The following is a 24,062-nucleotide window of genomic DNA, read 5'->3' as shown; positions in this document are numbered from 1 at the left end:
TTGTAGACCTTGTACAATATTTTAACTTTTAAAAATGGCTTTAGCTGGTTTAAAAAGGAGGGTGAAAGAAAGAAGTGTATGGAATTTAATGTTTTATGGGTAAAAGATGGGACATCCTGAATCCACTTACCTGGGAAATATTTTCATAGAACGTTTTGGTATATAAGCCCTTCACCAGAATGATGTATTTTTGAATATTTGAATGTATGGATGCTATAGCATTTTAATTTGTGCTCTTGTTAATTTCACACTTCCCTGATTTTCAGACAATGCTTATGATCCAGATGTGAATGCGAAACAGATATGGATAGACAAAACAGTAATAAAGGGCAACATATGTCTGACATTTACTGATAATGGAAATGGCATGACTTCAGAAAAATTGCACAAAATGCTCAGGTGGGTAACTGTTTTGTGGATATTTTTATGGTCTCCCACAATCATTCCAATTTCAGATTGTAATGTTCTGCTCGTTCCTGCATATTTTTATATCAAATGTGCAAATTAATTTAGTGCCTGTGAAAGTGAGACAAAGATTAGTAACTAGATCCAAATGATAGGCAGATGCTGGTCAAGCATTCATCAAGATCTGCAGTACATTTTGTTCCTGAATCACCCACCTCCATTTGTCTGTTCCTGAGCCTATTTAGAGTCAGCGGCAATACAGAAATATGTGGTTTTGTAATGTCCGTAAGTGGAATAGGATAGGGGAAGAAGAGGAGGATATGCTTGCTAAACTCAGGTTTGTGTAAATATAAACCCAGGTAGCCAAAGGTGAAAGGTAGTTAGCTCAGTGCCATGAACTGCCAGCATAACCATTCAGTTGCTCCTTTGATTTAGTGGGTTGTAGGTGAAATGTATTAGAATTAAGATTTAGCACATTGTTCAAAATTGCAGGTATTATAGAACAATTAAGGGGCTGAGGAATTGCTGTAATGAACAGTTATATATTTTCTTCTTATGTGTTTTTTTTCTAACTTATTGTTTCTTGTGAGTTAAGGGCTTAATGCTAAATTCACTGCACAATTACAGATCATCACTTCTAATGAAATGTCTCCTTTGTCTCCTTTACCAATGCAAAATTGACTTTTGTTTACAAATTATTGCAAAAGCAATTGAGAGAAGTGGAAAAACTGTTCACCAAGGTCTAGTTCAGTCTTTATAATTGACTGTTAGACTGATTTGGGAGCACTTTTTGTATAATCCCTTACAGAATTATACCCTTTAGACATATTTAAAGATGGCAATAGATGACACTAGGGAGCAGTTTAGCATTGTAACATCAATCTGATCCTCAGCCTTTGTCTAGTTGTTGAGCAAATACATCTTTTAGCTGTGCTGTAGTTACTGGTATCAAAAGTAGAGATTAACATCTGTTTAAACCTATTTTGATATCGATCTTTTGTGGGTTTACGCTTTTTACAAAATGTTCTAACAACGTGTTTCAGCTTTGGTTTCAGTGACAAAGTTACAATAAATGGCCGCATTCCAGTGGGACTGTATGGAAATGGATTTAAATCAGGATCTATGCGCCTGGGAAAAGATGCAATTGTTTTCACCAAAAATGGAGAGACCATGAGTGTTGGCCTGTTATCTCAGACCTTCCTAGAAGCTACAAAGGCAGAACATGTCATTGTTCCTATAGTATCATTTAACAGGCAACATATCCTTTTGAGTATTTTCAGACACAAAAAGTGGTGCATTTGCATGTGTAAAAGTAGGATATGAAGAGCCTCTCAGAATGGAAATTGCAGTTGTGCTTTGCCCTCCTCATACATAAGGAGGGATGAGGGCTATGCGGGGTTGGATAATAGCAACAAAACACTTGTCTAAGACATGTTAGGAAGAAAGCCCAGAGTACTGTGGCTATGCCAAAGAAGCTCACCTAGAAATTTATTTTAATTTGTGAAATGTTTAAGTCTTTAACTTAGTTTTTACGGCAAATAATTAATCCAGTAGAATACAAAGCCAGCCTAAAGGCCATCCAGGCATATTCTTTGTTCTCTACTGAGGAGAAGTTACTGGCAGAGCTTGATGCTATCATGGGGAAAAAAGGAACAAGAATCATCATTTGGAACCTTAGAAGGTAAGATGAAGTCCAGTGTCTGCTAAATTGTGAACTTAAGTGTTCAGTGTGCATGAGTTTGGTGGTAAGCAGCTAGACTTTAGAAGTCTTGGTGGAACAACTCTCTAAAGCTACAAAGCTAATGAGCATGAGTTGGTAGTAACTTAGTGGGAACATGCGGAATCAGACTGATAAACTTGAGAGTTACAAGGTCATTCATCCACTACCACTAAACTATCACGACAGAGCAAGTAAAATAGCCAGAGGCAAAGGGACTAAAACCAGGTCTACACTACAATGTTCTGCTGGCATAGCTATGTCTGTTAGTTATGGCAGCAAAAAACCCTGTGTTCACAGTTAATATAGGCAAAATACTTTTGTTGGTATAGCTTATGCCCTTTGAGGAGGTAGTTTAACTGTGCCAGCAAAAGAATTACTTTTGCTAGAATAAGTTGGAGCGCTGCTAGAGAGGTTTGTTGGCATTGCTATACCAGCAAAATTTTTGCAGTTGAAAACTAGCCCTAAAATGTGGTATCTTGCTAAATCTTATCTGTTTTAATATTAATGGCGGTTTGAGAGAAACCAGGCAGCTCCTTAACTAAACTTTCTTGTGGCCTAGTAGTAGTATACTTAAAATGTCTGGAACTTTTCAAGTTTAATTCTAGTTTGTTGACTCTTACGGTATCTAATCCAGAATTTCCCCACATATTTACCATAGCAGAATAAAAGGCTTAATTAGTCACATTCTCAAAGTCAGTAGAAATTAGAGAACAAATTTGTTTGGTCAACTTCATCCATGTGTCTCTTCAGGATTGTGCCCTATAGAATCATAGAAATGTAGGACTGGAAAGAACCTCAATAGGTTATCTAGTCCAGTCCCCTGCACTCAAGGCAGGACTAAGTAATAACTAGACCATTCGTGACAGGTGTTAGTCTAACCTGTCCTTAAAAACCTCCAATGTGAGAGGTTCTACAGTCTCCTTAGGAGATTTGTTCCAATGCTTAACTACTCTGACAAGTTTTTCCTAATGTCCAGCCTAAACCGCCCTTGCTGCAATTTAAGCCCATTTCTGCTTCTTCTATCCTCAGAGGTTAGGGAGAACAATTTTTCTCCCTCTTCCTTGTAACAACCTCTTTTGTACTTGAAAACTGTTATCATATCAGCACCCCCTCAGTCTTCTCTTCTCCAGACTAAACAAACCCAGTTTTTTCAATGGTCCCTCATAGGTCATGTTTTCTAGATCTTTAATTGTTTTTGTTGCTCTCATAGACTTGAAGGTCAGAAAGGACCATCATGATCATCTAGTCTGACCTCCTGTACATTGCAGGCCACAGAACCTGCCCCACCCACCTGGGAAAGAATTCTCTATAGTAACTCAGAGCCCTCCCTATCGCTGGCTGTTGGAGATTTGCTGCTGGCGGTCGTAGATAGGCTACATGCCATTGTAGGCAGTCTCATCATACCATCCCCTCTATAAACTTATCAAGCTCAGTCTTCAAGCCAGTTAGGTTTTTTGCCCCTACTCCTCTCCTTGGAAGGCTGTTCCAGAACTTCAGTTCTCTGATTAGAAACTTTCACCTAATTTCAAGCCTAAACTTGTTGATGGCTAGTTTATATCCTCTTCTCTCCTCTGGGCTTTCTCCAGTTTATCCACATCTTTCCTGAAATGTGGTGTCCAGAACTGGACAAAATGCTCCAGTTGAGGCCTAATCCGCGCAGAGTAGAGCAGAAGAACTATTTCTCGTGTTATGCTTACAATGCTCCTGCTAATACAGGGGTTCCCAAACTTGGTTCATGGCTTGTTCAGGGTAAGCCCCTGGCAGGCCCTGAGGTGCTTTGTTTACCTGAGTATCTGCAGGTACGGCCACTCAGCCCCAGTGACCGTGGTTCGCTGTTCCTGGGCAATGGGAGCTGTGGGAAGTGGTGCGGGCCAGGCTGCGAGTGGCCATACCTGCAGATGCTTAAGTAAACAGTGTCTCACGGCCCTCCAGGCCACAAGCCAAGCCAGAAGCCAAGTTTGGGAACCCCCTGTCCTAATACATCCCGGATTGATGTTTGCGTGTTTTTGTTTGTTTGTTTTTGGCTGCAAGTGTTGTACTGTGGACTCTCATTTAGCTTGTGGTCCACTATAACCCCCAGATCCCTTTTGCACAGTACTCTTTCCTAGGCAGTAATTTCCATTTGGTATGTGTGCAGTTGATCCTTCATAAGTGGAGTACTTTGCATTTGTCCTTACTGAATTTCACTCTGTTTATTTTAGATGATTTCTCCAGTTTGTCCAGATCAGTTTGAATTTTAATCCTATCCTCCAAAGCACTTGCAACCCTTCCCAGCTTGGTATTGTCTGAAAACTTTAAGTGTACTCTCTGCCATTATCTAAATCATTTATGAACATATTGAACAGAACTGGACCCAGGAGGGATCCCTGTGGGACCTCACTTGATATGCCCTTTCAGCTTGACTGATAACTATGGTCTGGGTCTGTAATTCCCCGGGTTGTCTGTATTCCCTTTTTTATAGATTGGCACTGTATTTGCCTTCTTCCAGTCTGGAATCTCTCCCATCTTCCATGAGTTTTTGAAGATAATAGCTAATGACTCAGATATGTCCTAAGACAGCTCCTTGAATATTTTAGGATGTATTTCTGTAGTAGTTTTGTTAGGATTCATTTAGAACAAATGAATGTCATTGCAGTGTTACCTGGTAAATATTAGAGAACTCTGCTTCAAAGATATGTTCCTTTTTAATCAACCGTACTTTAGAATCTCCAGCTGAAATAAGCTTGCCTGCTAAAATCTTCCTATTCCACCCTTCCGTGGTACCCTGCCTTCAGTAATTGTTTTGGGTTATTGGTTTATTTTTAATTTTTTAAATAATTTAATATAAATTTATTTTATTTCTATTTTGGATTGCCTTCCACAGAGATAAAGATGGAGAAACAGAACTCGATTTTGATAAGGATAAATATGACATCAGAATTCCAGAAGATTTAGATGAAGCAACAGGGAAAAGAGGGTATAAAAAACAAGAGAGACAGGACCAGATTGTGCCCGAAAGTGACTATTCACTAAGGGTAAGTATACTGCTTGTTTGTTTTTTAAATAAAGTAATCAGTGACAAATCTGGAAAGTAGGTTAAAATATTTGTTTTCAATGAGAGTGATACTACAGCAGCATTGGCCATAAAATATTTTAAAGACATAGAATCATAGAATATCAGGGTTGGAAGGGACCTCAGGAGGTCATCTAGTCCAACCCCCTGCTCAAAAGCAGGACCAATCCCCAATTAAATCATCCCAGTCAGGGCTTTGTCAAGCCTGACCTTAAAAACTTCTAAGGAAGGAGATTCTACCACCTCCCTAGGTAACGCATTCCAGTGTTTCACCACCCTCCTAGTGAAAAAGTTTTTCCTAATATCCAACCTAAACCTCCCCCACTGCAACTTGAGACCATTACTCCTTGTCCTGTCCTCTTCTACCACTGAGAATAGTCTAGAACCATCCTCTCTGGAACCACCTCTCAGGTAGTTGAAAGCAGCTATCAAATCCCCCCTCATTCTTCTCTTCTGCAGACTAAACAATCCCAGTTCCCTCAGCCTCTCCTCATAAGTCATGTGTTCCAGACCCCTAATCATTTTTGTTGCCCTCCGCTGGACTCTTTCCAATTTATCCACATCCTTCTTGTAGTGTGGGGCCCAAAACTGGACACAGTACTCCAGATGAGGCCTCACCAATGTCGAATAGAGGGGGACGATCATGTCCCTCGATCTGCTCGCTATGCCCCTACTTATACATCCCAAAATGCCATTGGCCTTCTTGGCAACAAGGGCACGCTGCTGACTCATATCCAGCTTCTCGTCCACTGTCACCCCTAGGTCCTTTTCCGCAGAACTGCTGCCTAGCCATTCGGTCCCTAGTCTGTAGCTGTGCATTGGGTTCTTCCGTCCTAAGTGCAGGACCCTGCACTTATCCTTATTGAACCTCATCAGATTCTTTTGGCCCAATCCTCCAATTTGTCTAGGTCCCTCTGTATCCTATACCTGCCCTCCAGCGTATCTACCACTCCTCCTAGTTTAGTATCATCCGCAAATTTGCTGAGAGTGCAATCCACACCATCCTCTAGATCATTTATGAAGATATTGAACAAAAGCGGCCCCAGGACCGACCCCTGGGGCACTCCACTTGACACCAGCTGCCAACTAGACATGGAGCCATTGATCACTACCCATTGAGCCCGACAATCTAGCCAACTTTCTACCCACCTTATAGTGCATTCATCCAGCCCCTACTTCTTTAACTTGCTGACAAGAATACTATCCATTTGCTTTTGCAGTATGTGTCTGTGATGCTTCCCCAGAGTGCATCTCAGCTTCTCCAGGATTGTGAGGCACCTATCTATAACCTGCCCTTAGTGTGAGGAAGCCTTGTTGCTGTGTGTCAGCTCCCTGACTCTGCCAGTCATGGGCAACACAAGCACTCCCTTCTCAGCCTATGCTTGCTCCACTGTCTCTCTGCAGGTCAGTGATAGATATGGTCCAACCTCCAAGCCCTTGAATGTCTTCCTAGTACCCAGCCCCTGTTCCACTGGAAATACTCAATATTCACAGATTTGGTGCTTCCAGTTGCAGTATACTGCAGTTTCTAGTTTTCCCTCAGATCGCTGCTCTCTTTAACAGACAGCACTTAGATATGTTTATAGTGAAAGCAAGAAAAAGTGTATTTAACAAAGGAAAGAGATTTAAGTGATAAGTAGAAGTATTGGAAACAAATGGTTACATATAAAATAAAATAATGCTTTTAGAATCTAGACTTTAACTATTTAGGCTAGAATCTAGACTAATTTAATGCCTTGTAAAGCAAAGTTCACCCCAAAGACCTTTCACTATTTTTCAACCAAGCCTGGGGTGATCCTTTTTGCATGAGGCAAGCCATACTATCAGCTTGTCTCCTCAGTGAAGGAATTGTCTGTCTTCTTTCCGCCACTTGATAACCTGCCTGTGGCCTGCCCCTGTTGCAAGAGCAGGATTCAGCCCAGAGAGGACAGGGAGAGGTATCATGCAGCATCTAAGCAGCAGCAACCCTGAGGCCTGGGCTCCACACATCCTAGCACTTCTGTCCCTAACTGTAGCCCTGCAAACCTGCCTGCGCCTGGGTCTTTCCATGTGGAATGACAGTGCTGGGAGCCTGTGGAGCTGCAGGCAGCAAAAGTCAATAAGCAGCAAGTGTGTTGCCAATATCCAGACCAATTCCAATTCTAGTCAATTGGATGGTTTCAGTTCCAGGCAAAATGTTTAACAGGAAGTAGTTATCAGGGTTGTTATTAAGCAGCATTTACTCTATATAGAGAGAGGATGTATTATAAACCATTCATGTTGGTTTGGTTTGGCTTGCGTAATAGAAATTACCATGTGTTTTGCAGGCTTACAGCAGTATTTTGTATTTGAAGCCAAGAATGCAAATCATTATCAGAGGACAAAAAGTGAAAACGCAGCTGATTTCCAAAAGTCTTGCATACATTGAACGCGATATTTATAGACCAAAATTTTTGGCTGTATCCTTTACTGATACGTACATCATTGCATGCTGAATGGGAAGACATGATGTAAGTACGCTGTCAATTCTGTGACAAAATGTGGTGCAGATATCCCTTAAGATGCTATACCAAACCTGGGGGCTGATGGAATTGTTCCAGTTTGAAAGTATTGGCTCATTTTTGAATGAACTTTCAGTATGAAGAAACTCTTGGTGATCAAATTATCCTTAACATCCAAAAACAAGGCTAAAACTGTAAGAATCACCTTTGGATTTAACTGCAGAAACAAAGACCATTATGGAATAATGATGTATCACAAAAACAGACTCATCAAAGCTTATGAAAGGGTTGGCTGTCAATTAAAGGTAAGAATTTAACCTTGAAAAAGTTAATATTTGTGAATTAGAAACTAGTTTAATTCAAAACAGTTTACCTAATTTGTTGTATTGAGAACTATAATAGTAATAAAATACTGATTTTTAAGAAATGTTATATTTTGATGTAGCTTTTGTAATATCTTTGGTTTCTGTAGTGTCAATGCATCAGTTTAATACTGAAAGTTGTACTAAGAACTTCATGATAAATGCTTGCTTTAGTACTAAACGTGGTGTACAAAGTGTAGGCAAGAATATGTCACTTTTAGGAGAAAGGAGGGACTCGAGAATCATAGAAATGTAGGGCTGGAAGGGACCTCGAAGTAATCAGTCCCAGCTCCTGGTGCTGAGTCAGGTCCAAGTAAACCTAGCCCATCCATGACAAGTTAGTCAATCTGTTCTTAAACATCCAGTAATAGGGATTCACAACCTTCCCTATACCAGAGGTTTAACTAACCTTGTAGACAAAAAGTTTTTCATAATATTTAACCTAAACTCCCTTGCTTTTAGTTCAAGCCCATTGCGTCTTACCCTGCTTTCAGTGGACGTGAACAATTGATTTATCCTCTTTATAACAGCCTTTAACATACCTGAAGACTTCTCAAGTCCCCCCATAATCTTCTTTCCTCAAGAAGACATGTCTAGTTCTTTTAACCTTTCCTTATGATAAAAGGTTTTAGAACCTATTTTTTGTTGTTCTCCTCTGGACACTCTCTCCAATTTGTCCACATCTTTTCTAAAGTGTAGCACCTAGAATTGGACGCAGTACTCCAGCTGAAGCCTCCCCAGTGCCAAGTAGAGTGAGACAGTTACCTCCTGTCTCTCTTACGTACAACGCTGCTGTTTATACACCCCAGGTTATTAGCGTTTTTCACAATTGTATCACATTGTTGACTGATACTCAGTTTGTGATCCACTACAACTCCCAGATCTTTTTCTGCAGTACTACTGCCTTGCTATTTATTCCCCACTTTTGTAGTTGTGCGTTTGATTTCTCCTTTCTAAGTGTAAGGTACTTTGCACTTGTCTTTATTGAATGTCGTCTTGTGTGATTTCAGACCAATTCTCCAATTTGTTATGGTAATTTTGAATTCTAATCCTGTCCTCCAGAGTGCTTACAAACCCTCCTAGCTTGCTGTCATGATTGTTTTATAAGCATACTGTCCACTCCATTATCCAAGTCATTAATGAAAAATTGAATTGGACCAGACCCAAGACTGACACTTGTAGGACACTACTAGATATCTCCTTCCCATCTGACAGAGGACCACTGATAACTACTCATTGAGTATGGTCTTTCAACCACTTCTGCGCCCACCTTACAGTAATTTCATGTAGATCCCATTTTCCTAGTTAGCTTGCGAGAATGGTCATATGGGACTGTGTCAAAAGCCTTAATAAAATCAAGTGATATCGCATCTACTACTCTTCCCCCCCTCCCTTCCCCAATCCACGAGGCTAACAACCCTGTCAAAGAAGGAAATTAAGTTGGTTTGACATGATTAGTTCTTGATAAATCCATGTTGGCGATTACCCTCCCTCCATGTGATCCCACCCTCCATGTGATCTTGAAGATAATTGTTAATGATTCAGAGATTGCTTCAGCTAGTAACTTAAGTACCCTTCGGATGAATTTCATAAAGCCCTCTGACTTGAATACATCTAACATATCTAAATATTCATTAACTTGTTCTTTCCCTGTGTTGGCTTGTATTCGTACCCCTTGTTAATATTAGTTGTGTTGTATCAACCTTTTTAGTGAAGGTTGAAGCAAAATAGGCATCTCAGCCTTCTCTGCCAAGTAGAGGACCTACACTTTCCTTGGTCTTTCTCTTAATGTATTTAAAGAACCTCTTAGCCTTCTATACCTCTCGCTAGGTGTAATGCATTTTGTCTCTTAGCGTTTCTGATTTTCTCCCTATATGCTTGATGAATTGCTAAGTACAAAAGAATACCACAAAGTTCCCACTTTTTTGTAGGATTCTTTTTTGATTTTTTCAGATGATTCAAGAGTTCCTGATGGAGCCATGTTGACCCCTTACTATAGTCCTCTTTCCTGCATACTAGGATAGCTTGAAGTTGTGCCTTTAATATGATCTTCTTGAGAAACTGCCAGTTCTCTTTTAGCCCTTAGATTTTCTTCCTGGGGGATGTTACCTACCAGTTCTCATAGTGTGTTTAAAATATCCCCCCTCCCCCTTTTTTTTTTTTTTTTTTTTTTAAAAAAGTCCATTGTCCTTATAGAATCATAGAAATTTAGTGCTGGAAGGGACCTCAAAGTCATCAAGTCCAGCCCCCTATGCTGTGCCAGGACCAAGTAAACCTAGACCATCCCTGACAGGTGTTTGTCCAACTTGTTTTTAAAAGCTTCCAATGATGGGGACTCCTTGAAAGGCTATTCCACTGTGTAACTTCCTTTTGTAGTTAGAAAGCTTTTCCTATCTCTCTTGCTGCAGATTAAGCCCATTACTATTTGTCCTACCTTCAGTGGACATGGAGAACAATTGATCACTGTCCTCTTTTTATAACAGCACTTAACATAATTGAAGACTCTCTCAGGTCTGGCCCCTTCCTTTCTCTTCTCTTCCCCTTCCCCGCCCCCTTTCTCATGACTAAACATGCCCAGTTTTTTAGCCTTTCCTTATAGGTCAGGTTTTCTAAACCTTTTTATCATTTTTTTTGTTGCTCTCTTGTGGACTCTTCCCAATTTGTCCACATCTTTTCCAAAGTATGGTGCTCAGAATTTGACACATTACTCCAGTTGGGGCCTCACCAGTGCCGAGTAGAGTGGGATAATTACCTCCTGTGTCTTGCATGCAACAGTCCTGTTAATACACCCCAGAATCATATTTACCTTTTTTGCAGCTGCATCACATTGTCAACTCAGTTTGTGGTCCACTGTAACCCTAAGATCCTTTTCAGCAGTACTACTACCTAGATAGTCCCCGTTTTGTAGTTGTGGTTTGATTTTTTTTCTTCCTAAATGCAGTACTTTGTACTTGTCTTTATTGAATTTCATCTTGTTGAATTCAGATCAATTCTTCAATTTGTCAAGCTCATTTTGAATTTTAAACCTGTCCTCCAACGTACTTACAACCCACTCCAGCTTGGTGGTGTCTGCTGATTTTATAAGCATACCCTCTACTCTATTATCCAAGTCATTAATGAAAATATTGAATAGTACCAGACCTAGGACTGACCCCTTTGGGATCCCAGTAATTATTCCCTCCTAATTTGACAGCAAACTGGATAACATTTGGGTACAGTCTTTCAACCAGTTTTGCGCCCACCTTACAGTAATTTCATCTAGACCACATTTCCCTGCTTTGCTTATGAGAATGTCATGTGGAACTGTGTCAAAGGCTTTACTGAAATCAAGGTATATCATGTCTACTGTGTTCCTCCATCCACTAGGTCAGTAGTCCTATCAAAGAAGGAAATTTAAGTCAGTTTAGCATGATTTGTTCTGGCAAATCCATGCTGACTCTTCCATATAACCCTGTTCTCCTTCAAGTGCTTACAAATTGACTGTTTTAATAATTGCTCCAGTATCTCTGCAGGTATTGAAGTTATGCTGACAGGTCTATAATTCTCCAGGTCCTCTTTGGTTTCCCTTTTTTAAAAATAGGTACTACATTTGTCCTTCTCCAGGCTTCTGGGACCTCTCCTGTCCTCCAGGAGTTCTCAGAGATAATTGCTAAGAGCTCTGAGATGGCTTCAGCTGGTAGCTTAAGTACTCTAGCATGAATTTCAGCAGGCCCTGCTGACTTGAAATACATCTAACTTATCTAAATATTTGTTAACCTGTTCTCTTTCTATTTTCGTTTGCATTCCTTCCCACTGGGTGTCGATATTAATTGTGTTGAGTATCTGGTGGTCATTAACCTTTTTAATGAAGACTGCAACACAATAGGCATTAAGCACCTTAGCTCTGTTGATGTCATCAGTTATTAGCTCTCCTTCTCCGCTAAGTAGAGGACCCACACTTTTCATAGTCTTTCTCTTGGTCCTAAGGGATTTAAAGAACCTCCTCTTATTCCCTTTTATGTGCCTTGCCAGGTGTAACTCATTTTGTGCCTTGCCCTTTCTGATTTTTGTTTCTACGTACTTATGCTGTTCTTTAGTACTCCTCCTTATCTATTTGACCATGTTTCCGCGTTTTGTAGAATTCCTTTTTGATTTTCAGGTCTTTAAAGAGCTCCTGATGGAGCCTTTTTGGCCTCTTCCGAAGGAAAGATAGAATAGTTTGCAGTTATGCCTTTAATATTGTCACCTTGAGGGAACTGCCTGCTGTCCTGAACTAATTTTTCCCTTAGATTTTCTTCCCATTGGACTTTACCTATGAGTTCTTGGAGTGTGTGTGTTTGCTTTTTTGCTAACCAATGGAGTATTTTAAAATGCTGAATATGTATTTGAGGGAGGTGTGAGGTGAGAAATAGAAACAACAAATAATTGCCAAGTTAAGTTATTAGCTACTGAGTATTCTATAATAGTAATATCTGAAAGAGAAGTTTTATATATTGTTGTCTACATCAAAGATCCTTTGAAGTTGGAATTTTCCCTTACCTTTTTATGTCCTTATTCTGCTGCCTTTGCTCCTTCCTTTCTTTAGAATGATGAAATCAGCGTTTCATGGTCACTTTCACCCAAATTGCTTTCTGCCTTCAGATTCACAATCAATTTCTCCCTATTGGTCAGAATCAGGTCGAAAATGATTGTCCCCATAGTTACTTCCTCCACTTTCTGAAACAAAATTTGTCCCTGATACATTTCCAAGAACTTATTGGACATTTTTTGCTTTGCCTGTATTACTTTTCCAACAGATGTTTGGGTTGTTCACGTCTCCCCATTAGTACCAGATGTGTTTTTGATATTTGTTTTGTTTTAGAAGTGCCTCATCCACTTCTTCCTCCTGATTTGATGGGCTATAATATACCCATACCATGATGCTACCCTTATTTTTCCTTGGGTTATCTTTACTGAGAAACTTTAAACCTGTCTGCCTCTCACCACCTTCTGGACCTCAGAACAAGCGTATATATTCTTGATGTATAATGCTACATCACCTGCCTGTCCTTCTTGAACAGATTATACCCCTCTATACCAATAGTCCAGTCATAAGATTTATCCCAAGTCTTTGTGATAGTTTAGCTTATGTACTAATTATTCCCCATACTCCTTGCATTTGTGTATAGACATCTGAGATGTTGAGCAGATTCCCCCACTGATTTCCCTCTTGTTGCTCCTGTGACCCTATTGTCATTTTGCATGTCTTCCTCCCTTCCTCCGAATTTCTAGCCCTCTGTTAACATGGGTTTTTTATGCTTACCTATGAGCTTTTGTCACCTGCCCACTCTGGACCTATTTTAAAGCCTTCCTTTATCCACATTGGATATGTTTTCACCCATGATAGGTACAAAATACAAGACAATTCCATTTTTTTTCCCCAAGAGGAACTACATGTCAAAATTTAATTTTGTAATTTCAGCTCAAGAGGCTTGTAAACTTTTCCAACAAACGTGTTGCTAAATTGAATATATTTTGTAAAATCCAAACTATCAATTGTTTTCTCTTTGTAGATAGGAATGTTTCAGTATAAAAGTTGGCATCTTTTTCTAATTTCTATATTAATCTTTTACAGGCAAACAACATGGGTGTTGGTGTAGTTGGGGTTATAGAATGTAACTTCCTAAAACCAACTCATAATAAACAAGATTTTGATTATACCAATGAATACAGGTGAATATATGTATTTTATCTAGACATATTATAAAATGGGTTTACAGTAGGTGCATTAAATACTTTTCATAGCATGCTATTTTCTTAGCTATAAAATGTCAGGTTTTTTTCCCCTAAGTATTGCATAAGTACTTTGTAATCTGAAATTGTCATGAAATACTACCACCACTTTGGACAGTAATAGCTACCAAATTGAAAACAAAGATAGTTAATTCTGTTTTAAAAAGTTACTTTATCTTTCAAACACCTACATGCTTCTCTCTTTAAATGCATCTTTCTATGGATAGAGTTAACTGGCTGAAAAGCTGAATTCATATGCTAACCAGTGGAGTATTTAAAATGCTGAATGTGTATTTGAGGGAAAAGTGAGGTGGGAAATAGAAACAACAAATAATTGCCAAGTAAATTGTGTGTTCTTTAATACTAATATCTGCAAGAAAAGTTTTATATATTGTCATCTACATCTGAAGATACTTTGGAGTTGCTATTTTTCCTTGTTTTTTACATGCAAAGATAATTAAGTAATTGGCTTACTGGAGAGTATATTTAAGGAGTCTCAAAATTAATGCTCTAGTTAAAGCTGTAAATTAGTAATTTGTCCATTTTTTAATAATAAAGGTTGACTCCTCCTTTTTAAAATTCGGAGATACAGCTTTCCTGTTTCTCTGGTAGGCTGAGCAATATCAATCACCTGTAACCGAAGGAACTGGATAGGTCACGAGACTGGAAATTCTGTTAAATCTTAGATTTGGCAGATGAACCATAAAGTAAGCAGCTCAGATTTCTCAGTCGGTTAGGGTTGTGGTAACAAACTGGGATTTGGAGCTGCTCTGTAATAGTTTATGAATAGTGCATGTTGACCTGATTGGGATGTTTTGTATGAATACAGTGGTTTAGTATAATGTGTGGGTGGATGGAGAACAAGCAGGAAGGGAAAGAATGACTCAAAATAAGCCACTTGTCTCGAAACTAGTCAAGTGTTTGACAATTCCAGGACAGAAAAAGGCTTTTGATCAATGGGATCTAAACTCAAAAAGAACACTCTTTCAAGAGGGAGGATAGCTGTTTAGGGGAACCAGACTAAACTCCCGGATCCTTCTGAGGGTATCTGAAGAAGTTAGGCCTGCTTAGGTTACTTTAAGGGAAGTACAGGTACCTGAACTCACTTGGACCTGTTAAGTACAATTGATCCACAGTATACTGTAGCCCAGGGCCTGGTCTCAAGAATGGGAGAATTGCAGAATCCCACCTGTTGACAAAAAGTAGACAATCGTTTGATTATACTCACGATTTGTTCTTAAATGTTCAAGGTACCAAATAACCAAACTTACCCAAATTTATTGTTTAAACACAAAGCCGTATGGGAAGGAGACATATGTGCCTTCTTTCTGGGAAGCAGTTCTTGCACAGAAAATGTGCTGCTAAGATAGCTTATCACAGGAGGAGGCAAACTTTTTGGCCTGAGGGCTGCATCGGGTTTCGAAAATTGTATGGAGGGCTGGTTAGGGGAGGGGGGCGTGGCCCAGCCCCCACTCCCTATCCGTGTCCTCCTCCCCCCCACCCCCTGTTTCTCATCCCCTGACAGCGCACCTCCCTGTTCCCCGATGGCACACTCCCCTCCCCCCACCCCCCGACTCCTGCCCCATCCAACCACCCCTCCTTTGTCTTCTGACCACCCACGGAACCCCTGCCCCCATTCAACCACCCTGTTCCCTGCCCTCTAACCACCCCGACCCCTATCTACCCCCCTGGCCACCCTCTTGAACTCCCCTGCCCTCTGTCCAACCCGCCCTGCTCCCTGCCCCCTTACCACACAGCACAGAGCACCAGGTCAGGCTGGGCTCTGCAACCGTTCTGCCCTAGGAGCTCGCTGTGCCAGCAGTGTAGTAAGCTGAGGCTGTGGGGGAGGGGGAACAGCGAGAGAGGGGCCAGAGGTGAGTCTCCCAGGCCAGGGGCTTAGGGTCTGGGCAGGAGGGTCCAGCGGGCCGGATGTGTCCCGCGGGCCATAGTTTGCCTACCTCTGGCTTATCAGATAATAATACTTGTAGTATGATTTTACAAGTTGCAAAGCTTTGTAACACATCACTAAAATCCAATCCATTGGTTTGTAACAGTTCTTTAATTCGTTTTGTTCTATTATTTTCTTATTTCTGATTTGGCTAGTACTTTCCAACCCCAGTTGAGTGTAGAGGTACATCCCAATCTGTGCTAGGACCCACCACTCTTTGTATTTTAGCTTAACAGGCTTCCTATTTTCTAATGGCAAGGCTGACTACAGCTTTGCAAAACGTTGTGCTCTTGTGAACAGAATTGTGGGGAGAGCATGATGTATTCAGTTTACATATACAAAAAGTGTTGGGAAGTTATGTTAACAAACTGTGCTGATAATACCCGTTAATGGGATGTATGCAATCTCTAATATATAATATAGACAAACTATATATAATATAGAGGAACACACCATAAGGTAAGTAAAGGGACAAGGCCTAACACATGAGGGGGTTGCATTCAGAGAGACCAGACTGGGAACAGAGATTCGGGTAACCCTTATGTACAATGGCAGTAGCGTTCTCAACTTTTATCTAAAATTGTGCTTATTGTATTTATTAAACAGTGGAGGTGTATATATTTTCTCTCATTTGAAGAGAGTTTGGGAGACTTGAGAAATAATTCAGTTAACTGAGGTGAATGGTAAATATTTAGTGAAAAATATTGAAATAAATGTAATACACAAGTACAATTTTATATGAACATTAGTGATATCTTACCTGCCCTTCCCCCCACCACCTTTCCAAAGACACCTAGCTTTTGTACATCTGCTCCAATCACCCTATGAAGTCTGCTTTCCTTGTCCTCCCTTAGGCTTCAACCCTGCAACTGAATATGCTCCTGAAAACCTGTCTGCTTGTAGGAGCTCTGTTGACTTTGGTTATGATGTCAACTCTGCTCTTCCTTTATTGCCTCTTTCTTGTATACCCATAATTGTTCCCACTAGTCTTGTCTGTATTTCCCATTAGACAAGTATTTTCATTTTTACAGATCATGTTTGGTCTTGTAGAATCCTTTGTTCATTTGGTCCAAAACCATCCTACTTAATTCATGTACTATAACTTTTGCTCCGCCTTGCTTATTTCCATGTCTTTGCCTCTTCAATTCACTGGCTTCTTATACATTTTGCTATGCTACTTACTCCTGCCTTCCCGTTTGCTTGCTTCCTTCATGTTTATGATTCGCTTTTTTTGTGGCTGTCTACATATGTGTTCTTTCTAGACCTCTCTTTGGAACATTCATTTGCTCTTTGTTTTTCTGACTTAAAATCTTTAAATCCAATCTCAAAACTTCTCTTCCTCTTCTAAGTTTGTTGTGATCTTGCTGAGGACTTTTGCATGTCTGACTTAATGACTGTCCAAGACTATCGAATAACAGGCTCAATTGGAATTGATGTTCAATCAGAGATTAATACAGCACTCTACAGAAAGAATAGATAATTACTACCCTAGGTGTTAGGTAAAGATCTGACGCTGTGTCTCTTCTTCACTGTTACAGGTGGGGAATGAAACTATGCATCCCACCAAAGTTCCAAAACTTCTGTTATTATATAGGGATTTTAGCCCATGACCCCTCTTTGCCAAAAATACCCTCCCAGAACTATGTTCTGATGCCATCTTATGTTCTGATGGGATTTCCTTTAATATCTGTACATTCTTAGTTTTCCTGATTTATGTGAAGGCATAATTTTTTACAGCTGAGGACCAACATTTTTCAAGATAATATCTCTCAGGGAGTTCTTCCCCCCATAAGCATTCTTCCCTGTTGATTCCCCAATAGGAAACATCTGCTGTAACAATCATCCCTCATCAATCCATTTTATATGTAATGCTTATGTAAGCATTATATTATAACTTTTTTTTAAAAGGAATGGTTTCCATGAATATTTGGAGTTTTATAGACATGGAAGCACCACAGATTATTAGATACATCCTAATGCATAGAATTAATTAATAGGGTTACTTATAGGTCAAGGACCAGTATTCAGGGCCTTAGAATTCCACATACTCTTTATTCTTTAGAATCTTTGTTAATATCATAGTTAATATGTAAATGAATCAATATACAAAAAAGAAAAGGACTGAAAGGACTAATATTCATGAATAAGTATTAATAGGACTACCAAATGGACTACTTAAATTATTTTTTAATAGCTGTATTGCCTAATCTTTCACCATTCTTTCGAATCAAAGGCTATTTTGTTCAACTGCTGCTATTTCTACAGACTATAATTTGGGCTAAACTTTCACCACCACTGTTTGCCCAGAATCCCTCATACCTAAACCAGAGACTCATTCCCACAGACCATCAGGTTACTCAATTCTAATTTTATTTCTTCTCTGAAGGTCATTTGTAAATTGGGTTTGAAACCTTTATTTTCACTACTAGTGCAAAGACTTGTCCACTATTTGAACGCACAGTTTGCCCAAATCAAAGCCAGAAAAGTATCACTAAGGGCTTGTCCACGCTACTGTGTGGGGTCAATCTAAGATACGCAACTTCAGCTATGTGAATAGTGTAGCTGAAGTCTACCTTCTTAGATTTACTTACCGCGGTGTCTTCAGTGCGTAAGTCGACAGCTGATGCTCTCTCATCAGCTCTGCTTGCGCTCCTCGTTGTGGTGGAGTACCGGAGTTGATGGGAGAGCACTCAGCGGTCGATTATTGCATCTATGCTAGACGTGATAAATTGACCTCTGCTGGAACGATTGCAGCCTACCGATCCGGCAGGTAGTGTAGACAAGCCCTAAGTTATTGACATGTAAGACTTCACACAAGTCCAGCGCTTTAGTTTAAAATTACGGGTTTTTTTATTTGAATAACTTTCTGCTATAATCACACTAACTTTTCTATGCAATCTGTAAATGTTTGCCTGGCTAATAAATATTTTACAAAATGTTTCTCATGAGGCACTATTTCTTTGCTAGACTTACAATAGCAGCACTGGGAGAAAAACTTAATGATTACTGGAATGAAATGAAAGCAAAGAAAAATGAAGAATATCCTCTAGATTTGCCAGTAGAGGATCTACAGTAAGTAAGATGCCTCTAAAGCTATAATGTAAAGGCCTACTAAAATACATACATGTTAGTTTCTCTTTTCTCTACTCCTACATGATATTGCGCAGGAGTGGGGGAGGGGGGGAACATTTTCATATGAATGTTTTAATGTTTCTGTACAGAAAACGACCTGATCAGACATGGGTTCAATGTGATTCATGTCTGAAGTGGCGGAAGCTTCCAGATGGAATAGATCGCTTGCCAGAGAAGTGGTACTGTTCGTTGAATCCTGATCCACAATTCAGGTAAAGTGGGATCTGGAGGAATATCTAGATGCTATTGCATGTTTTACTTTTCTCAGTTGATTAGAGCACCATTTGTCTCACTACTCTTAATCAGGAATTGCGGCGTACCAGAAGAACCCGAAGATGATGACCTAATACATCCGACATATGAGAAAACTTGTAAGAAAAAGTGAGTACCAAAGACTTGTGTAAAAAGATGTGTACCTATTATAGAATAGAAATATGAGAAGTAAAACATCTTTAAGTTTTTAATTTACCCACTGTTTTGGGGATATTACTAAGTTACAGCATGGTTTGTGCCCTAAAAGAGCAGACCAAACCATTGTAAGGGAACAGTGTTACAAATGTCATGTTATATTTTTATATATATATCTCCTTTTAGCATGGACTGATGCAGAAATTCTCAAATTGTTCTGTGGACCACTAGTGTGATTTTTGTGTTTGACTGCTGATCACATGATGCTCTTCCTCCTTTCCAGCTGCTAAATTGACAGCTAAATATGTATTAATGTAAATACTCTCGTAAGTTAATATTATTAGAGCAATTGCTGCCATTGGCTCAGGGATGTTGCATAATTCTTAATTGGGGGGTGGGAAAGGTGGTCCACACAATGCATGGGAAGATGACACTCTAAGGTGTAATGCAGGCTACATAAACTGAGGATCCCTGTTCTACCCTACACATACAGTTGGGTGTAACCAACTGCCCCAACACAGTAGTAATTTTGAGCATGAACAGGACCTTAATTGACAGTTCAGGAAGGCTACTGTTTTGAGTACAGATGAAAAGGGTTAGCTTAAAAGGGATTATTTACAGTGGTCAAATCTGACAAGTAATTGAGGTTATGCTAATTTTAACTCCTAACAGCCTTCATGCTTAAATTATATTCAGTAATTCAGAATGTTAGTGAAAACCATTGTCCATTCTTTTCATCTTTGAAAGGTGAAGAGTATTGTATTTGTTTTAAGCTAGAAATTGATTTTTACAGTGAATTATATTTTGATTTAAACTTTTTCTTCCCCTAACGTATAAAGAGACAGGGAAAAACTAAGGAGGCGACTGGAATACAGCCAACAGGTAACTGTCTCTCTTAATCTTGATTTGCTCTTGAATTTGGTAGTTTTGGCTGTAAATGCACCTGAATGATGATTTCCCAGATGTAATTCATTCAAGAATATACATACAGTATATTGCACTGTAGCTGCTAATGTGCATTTAGCGAAAGCTGTAAATTCAAAACTCTGCACACTTCAGAAGGTCAGGGGATATTTTTTTTTCCATCGGAGTGTCAGATTTTGTTTGAGAGGAAATAAGGGAGATTACTCAAACTACTTTGTAATACATTTAAATATTTTTACATGAACATTCTGAAAGGGGCTTCAAACATAATTTACACAACACTATATTTTTAAATACTCATTTTGTTTTACTAGTACTTTTTTTAAAGGCAGTGAGCCCACTGCTCTTATTTAGAAGATGTGTAAACAAATATACACGCTTCTCATGTTTAATGTTTTTATATACGCAAGTGCACACATACTGTATCTGATCACATTATGCTTGTTTAAGAAGCCGTATACTTTTTGACTATTTGATCAAATTAAGGTATTTAAAACAGCATTGAGAGGCTCTATGTTGTGTGTCTTCTAGGTTCAACTTGCTTAATTTACAAGTAAGAATTGTTTTAAAATTGTCAGTCCTGCAAATTCAACCTCAGATCTGTATTATTGCTCGCAATAAAGGTTCCGCTGGCCAAAGTCTGCCTTCCATTCTGCACAGACAGCCTTATCTTTAGTGAAAACAACAAGGAGTCCGGTGGCACCTTAAAGACTAACAGATTTATTTGAGCATAAGCTTTCGTGGGTAAAAACCCCATTACTTCAGATGTATGGAGTGAAAATTACAGATGCAGGCATAAATATACTGACTCATGAAGAGAAGGGAGTTACCTCACAAGTGGAGAACCAGTGTTGACAGGGCCAATTTGATCAGGGTGGATGTAGTCCACTCTCAATAATAGATGAGGAGGTGTCAATTCCAGGAGAGGCAAAGCTGCTTTTGTAATGAGCCAGCCACTTGTTTTTGTGGATACAGACTATCACAGCTACCCCCTGATACTTATCTTTAGTGGGAGTTTTACCTATAAAAGCTATTTGCAGAATTTGTCCTTTTATTTCAAACTTAGTTAATGTTTCAGTTGATTCATTAGATTGGAAAAAAAATACAGGCTCTCTGGCATAACTATATTAACACTGTAGTGCTAACAAATAAAAAGTGTAAACATTTGAAAACCTGGTCCCATATATATATTCCAGATCATCTTTTTACTTTAATGACCAAATTTAGTGTGCAAGAACACTGTTAGTATGCATATTTTATGATGTGCATAAAATAGTGTGCATGTCTCCCTTTGCTCCCCATGTACCAAATTTTCAAATACATTTAGTAAGAAGATACTGTTTTCATAGTTATGTTTTGGGAGCAGAATTCAAAGTTCGGTGATTAATTATCAAAGTATTAAAATGTACTTTCCAAAGTAATTAAACCAACGTAAATAGAACTATTTAAATATTGAAATGACTAGAGAATATATAAAAGCATAGCTTTCTTGAAGAAAAAAGTTTATAAAAATGTGCAGGTAAAATTAAAAATATGCTCTAATAGGTAGATCATAGTATTGTAGAACTGAAATGTACCTTGAGAGGTCTTTTAGTCTAGTCCTCTGCACTCAAGGTAGGATTAAGTATTATCTAGACCAGTGGTTCTCAACCTGTGGGCCACAAGTGGCCCACAGTCAGCACACAGCTGCAGCCTACGTTACATCCTCAGGGCCATACGGGGGTGTGTGTGTGTGTGTATGTATAATATATCTAGTATGGATGTGGCTTACATAACACACAGCGAGCCACATATGTGGCCCACAATGGTAAATAGGTTGAGAACCACTGATCTAGACCATCCCTGACAGGTGTTTGTCTAATCTGCTCTTAAAAATTTCCAATGACAGAGATTCCACAACCTCCCTAGGCAATGTATTCCAGTGCTTAATTATCCTGACAGGAAGTTTTTCCTAATGTCCAATCTAATCTGCCCTTGCTGCAATCTAAGCTGCTTCTCCTATCCTCAGAGGTTAAAGAGAGCAATTTTTCTCCCTCCTCCTTGTGACAATCTCTTTTGTACTTGAAAACTGTTATCATATCGCTTTTCTCTCCTCCTCCCCCCCCCCCCCCCCCGTCTTCTCTTCTCTTCTCTTTAGACTAAACAAACCCAATTTTCAAAGTTCAGTCTATAGGTCATGTTTTCTAAACCTTTAATCGTTTTTGTTGCTCTCATAGACTTTGTCAGAAAGGATCATCATGATCATCTAGTCCAGGGATCTCCAAACTCAAATCACCACAAGGGCCACATGAGAACTAGTACATTTGGCACGAGGGCTGCATCACTGACACCCCTCCCACTGCTGCCCCAGCCGCGCCCCCACTCCACCACTTCCATGAGGCCCTACCCCGCTTCTTCCCACCCCCTCCCTGCCCCTATTCCAACCCCTTCCCCAAATCCCCGCCTCTTTTCCGCCTCCTCCCCTGGGCGTACGGGTCCCCGCTCCTCTCCCCTCCCTCCTGGAAAGTGCTAATCGCTGCCAAACAGCTGTTTGGTGGCGGGAAGCACCTGGAGGTAGGCAGAGGAGCAGGGATGTGGTGCACTGCGGGGGAGGGGAGCTTGGCGGCCGCAGGAAATAACTCAGGGGAGGGGGGCGGGCCGCAGGGAGCTTGGCGGGCCGCAGCAAATAACTCCGCGGGTCGCGTGTTTGAGACCCCGATCTACTCTGCCAGCCACAGAACCTGCCCCACCCACCTGGGAAAGAATTATCTGTAGTAATTCAGAGCCCTCCCCATCGCTGGCTGTTGGAGAGATTTACTGCTAGCAGTTGTAGATAAGTTACATGCTATTGTAGGCAGTCTCATCATACCATCCCCTCTATAAACTTATCAAGCTCAATCTTGAAACCAGTTATTTTTTTTTTTTTGCCTCCACTGCTCCCCTAGGAAGGCTATTCCAGAACTTCAGTTCCCTGATGATTAGAAACCTTCGCCTAATTTCAAGCTTGAAATTGCTGATGGCCAGTTTATATCCTCTTCTCTCCTCTGAGCTTTCTCCAGTTTGTCCAAATCTTTCCTGAAATACGGTGCCCAGAACTGGACAAAATGCTCTAGTTGAAGCCTTATTGGCATGGAGTAGAGTGGAAGAATTACTTTTTGTGTCTTGCTTACAACACTCCTGCCAATACATCCAAGAATGGTGATGAGGTTTTTTTGTAATACTTTGGACTCTCATTTAGCTTGTGATCCAGTATAACCCCCAGATCCCTTTCTGCAGTACTCCCTTCCTACTCAGTCATTTCCCATTGTGTGTATGTGTGTAATTGATTGTTCCTTCCTAAGTGGAGTACTTTGCATTTGTCCAATTTCATTCTGTTTGTTTCAGGCCATTTCTCCAGTATGTACAGATCATTTTGAATTTTAATCCTATCCTCCAAGGCACTTGCAGTGCCTCCCAGCTTATCATCCGCAAATTTTATAAGTGTATTCTCTCTGCCATTATCTAAATCATTGGTGAAGATATTGAACAGAGCCAAACCCTGAACTGATCCCTGCAGAACCCCACTAGATATGCCTTTCCTTTCCAGCTTGATTGTGAGCCGCTAAGAACTACTCCCTGGGAATGGTTTTCCATCCAATTATGCACCTTTCTAGTATTCTGGTTCCTGTGATGGGTTGGATCACAGAAACCCCCTTGGCAGTCCCAAGACTACTTCTGCCCCTGCTTTCCTGCCCTGACAGCTTGGGACTTCAGTGCCCTGCCTGGTTTGAGCCAGACCCGCTAGCCTGCTGCAAACCCAGATCCAGGTCTGAGCCACATCCCCTAACAGCTGCAGGCTTAATTGAAAGCAACTTAAGAAGTCTCTGTCTTTAACACTCAGATGCCCAACTCCCAATGGGGT

The 24,062-nt window shown here is 40.1% G+C and overlaps 1 protein-coding gene across 5 annotated transcripts in view; it reads left to right on the top strand.

The window, feature by feature from the left end:
* Positions 1 to 24,062, top strand: part of MORC3 (MORC family CW-type zinc finger 3) — a 63,407-nt gene that overhangs the window by 23,056 nt on the left and 16,289 nt on the right. For 4 of the 5 annotated variants that reach the window (XM_073361161.2, XM_073361170.2, XM_073361150.2 and 1 more), the window contains 11 exons: positions 267 to 399; positions 1,449 to 1,663; positions 1,939 to 2,086; positions 4,989 to 5,139; positions 7,484 to 7,615; positions 7,843 to 7,962; positions 13,613 to 13,710; positions 18,686 to 18,790; positions 18,940 to 19,062; positions 19,157 to 19,231; positions 20,098 to 20,140. In XM_073361161.2, the coding sequence (XP_073217262.1) occupies positions 267 to 399; positions 1,449 to 1,663; positions 1,939 to 2,086; positions 4,989 to 5,139; positions 7,484 to 7,615; positions 7,843 to 7,962; positions 13,613 to 13,710; positions 18,686 to 18,790; positions 18,940 to 19,062; positions 19,157 to 19,231; positions 20,098 to 20,140 (1,343 nt within the window). The remainder of the gene's footprint in view (positions 1 to 266; positions 400 to 1,448; positions 1,664 to 1,938; positions 2,087 to 4,988; positions 5,140 to 7,483; positions 7,616 to 7,842; positions 7,963 to 13,612; positions 13,711 to 18,685; positions 18,791 to 18,939; positions 19,063 to 19,156; positions 19,232 to 20,097; positions 20,141 to 24,062) is intronic. The other variant, XM_073361181.2, reaches the window with a different exon arrangement.

Source organism: Lepidochelys kempii, chromosome 1 (genome assembly GCF_965140285.1).
Source record: "Lepidochelys kempii isolate rLepKem1 chromosome 1, rLepKem1.hap1, whole genome shotgun sequence".
Classification (NCBI taxonomy): Eukaryota; Metazoa; Chordata; order Testudines; family Cheloniidae; genus Lepidochelys; species Lepidochelys kempii.
The sequence above is the reverse complement of the archived record's forward strand: the minus strand, read 5'-3'. Positions and strand labels throughout refer to the sequence as shown.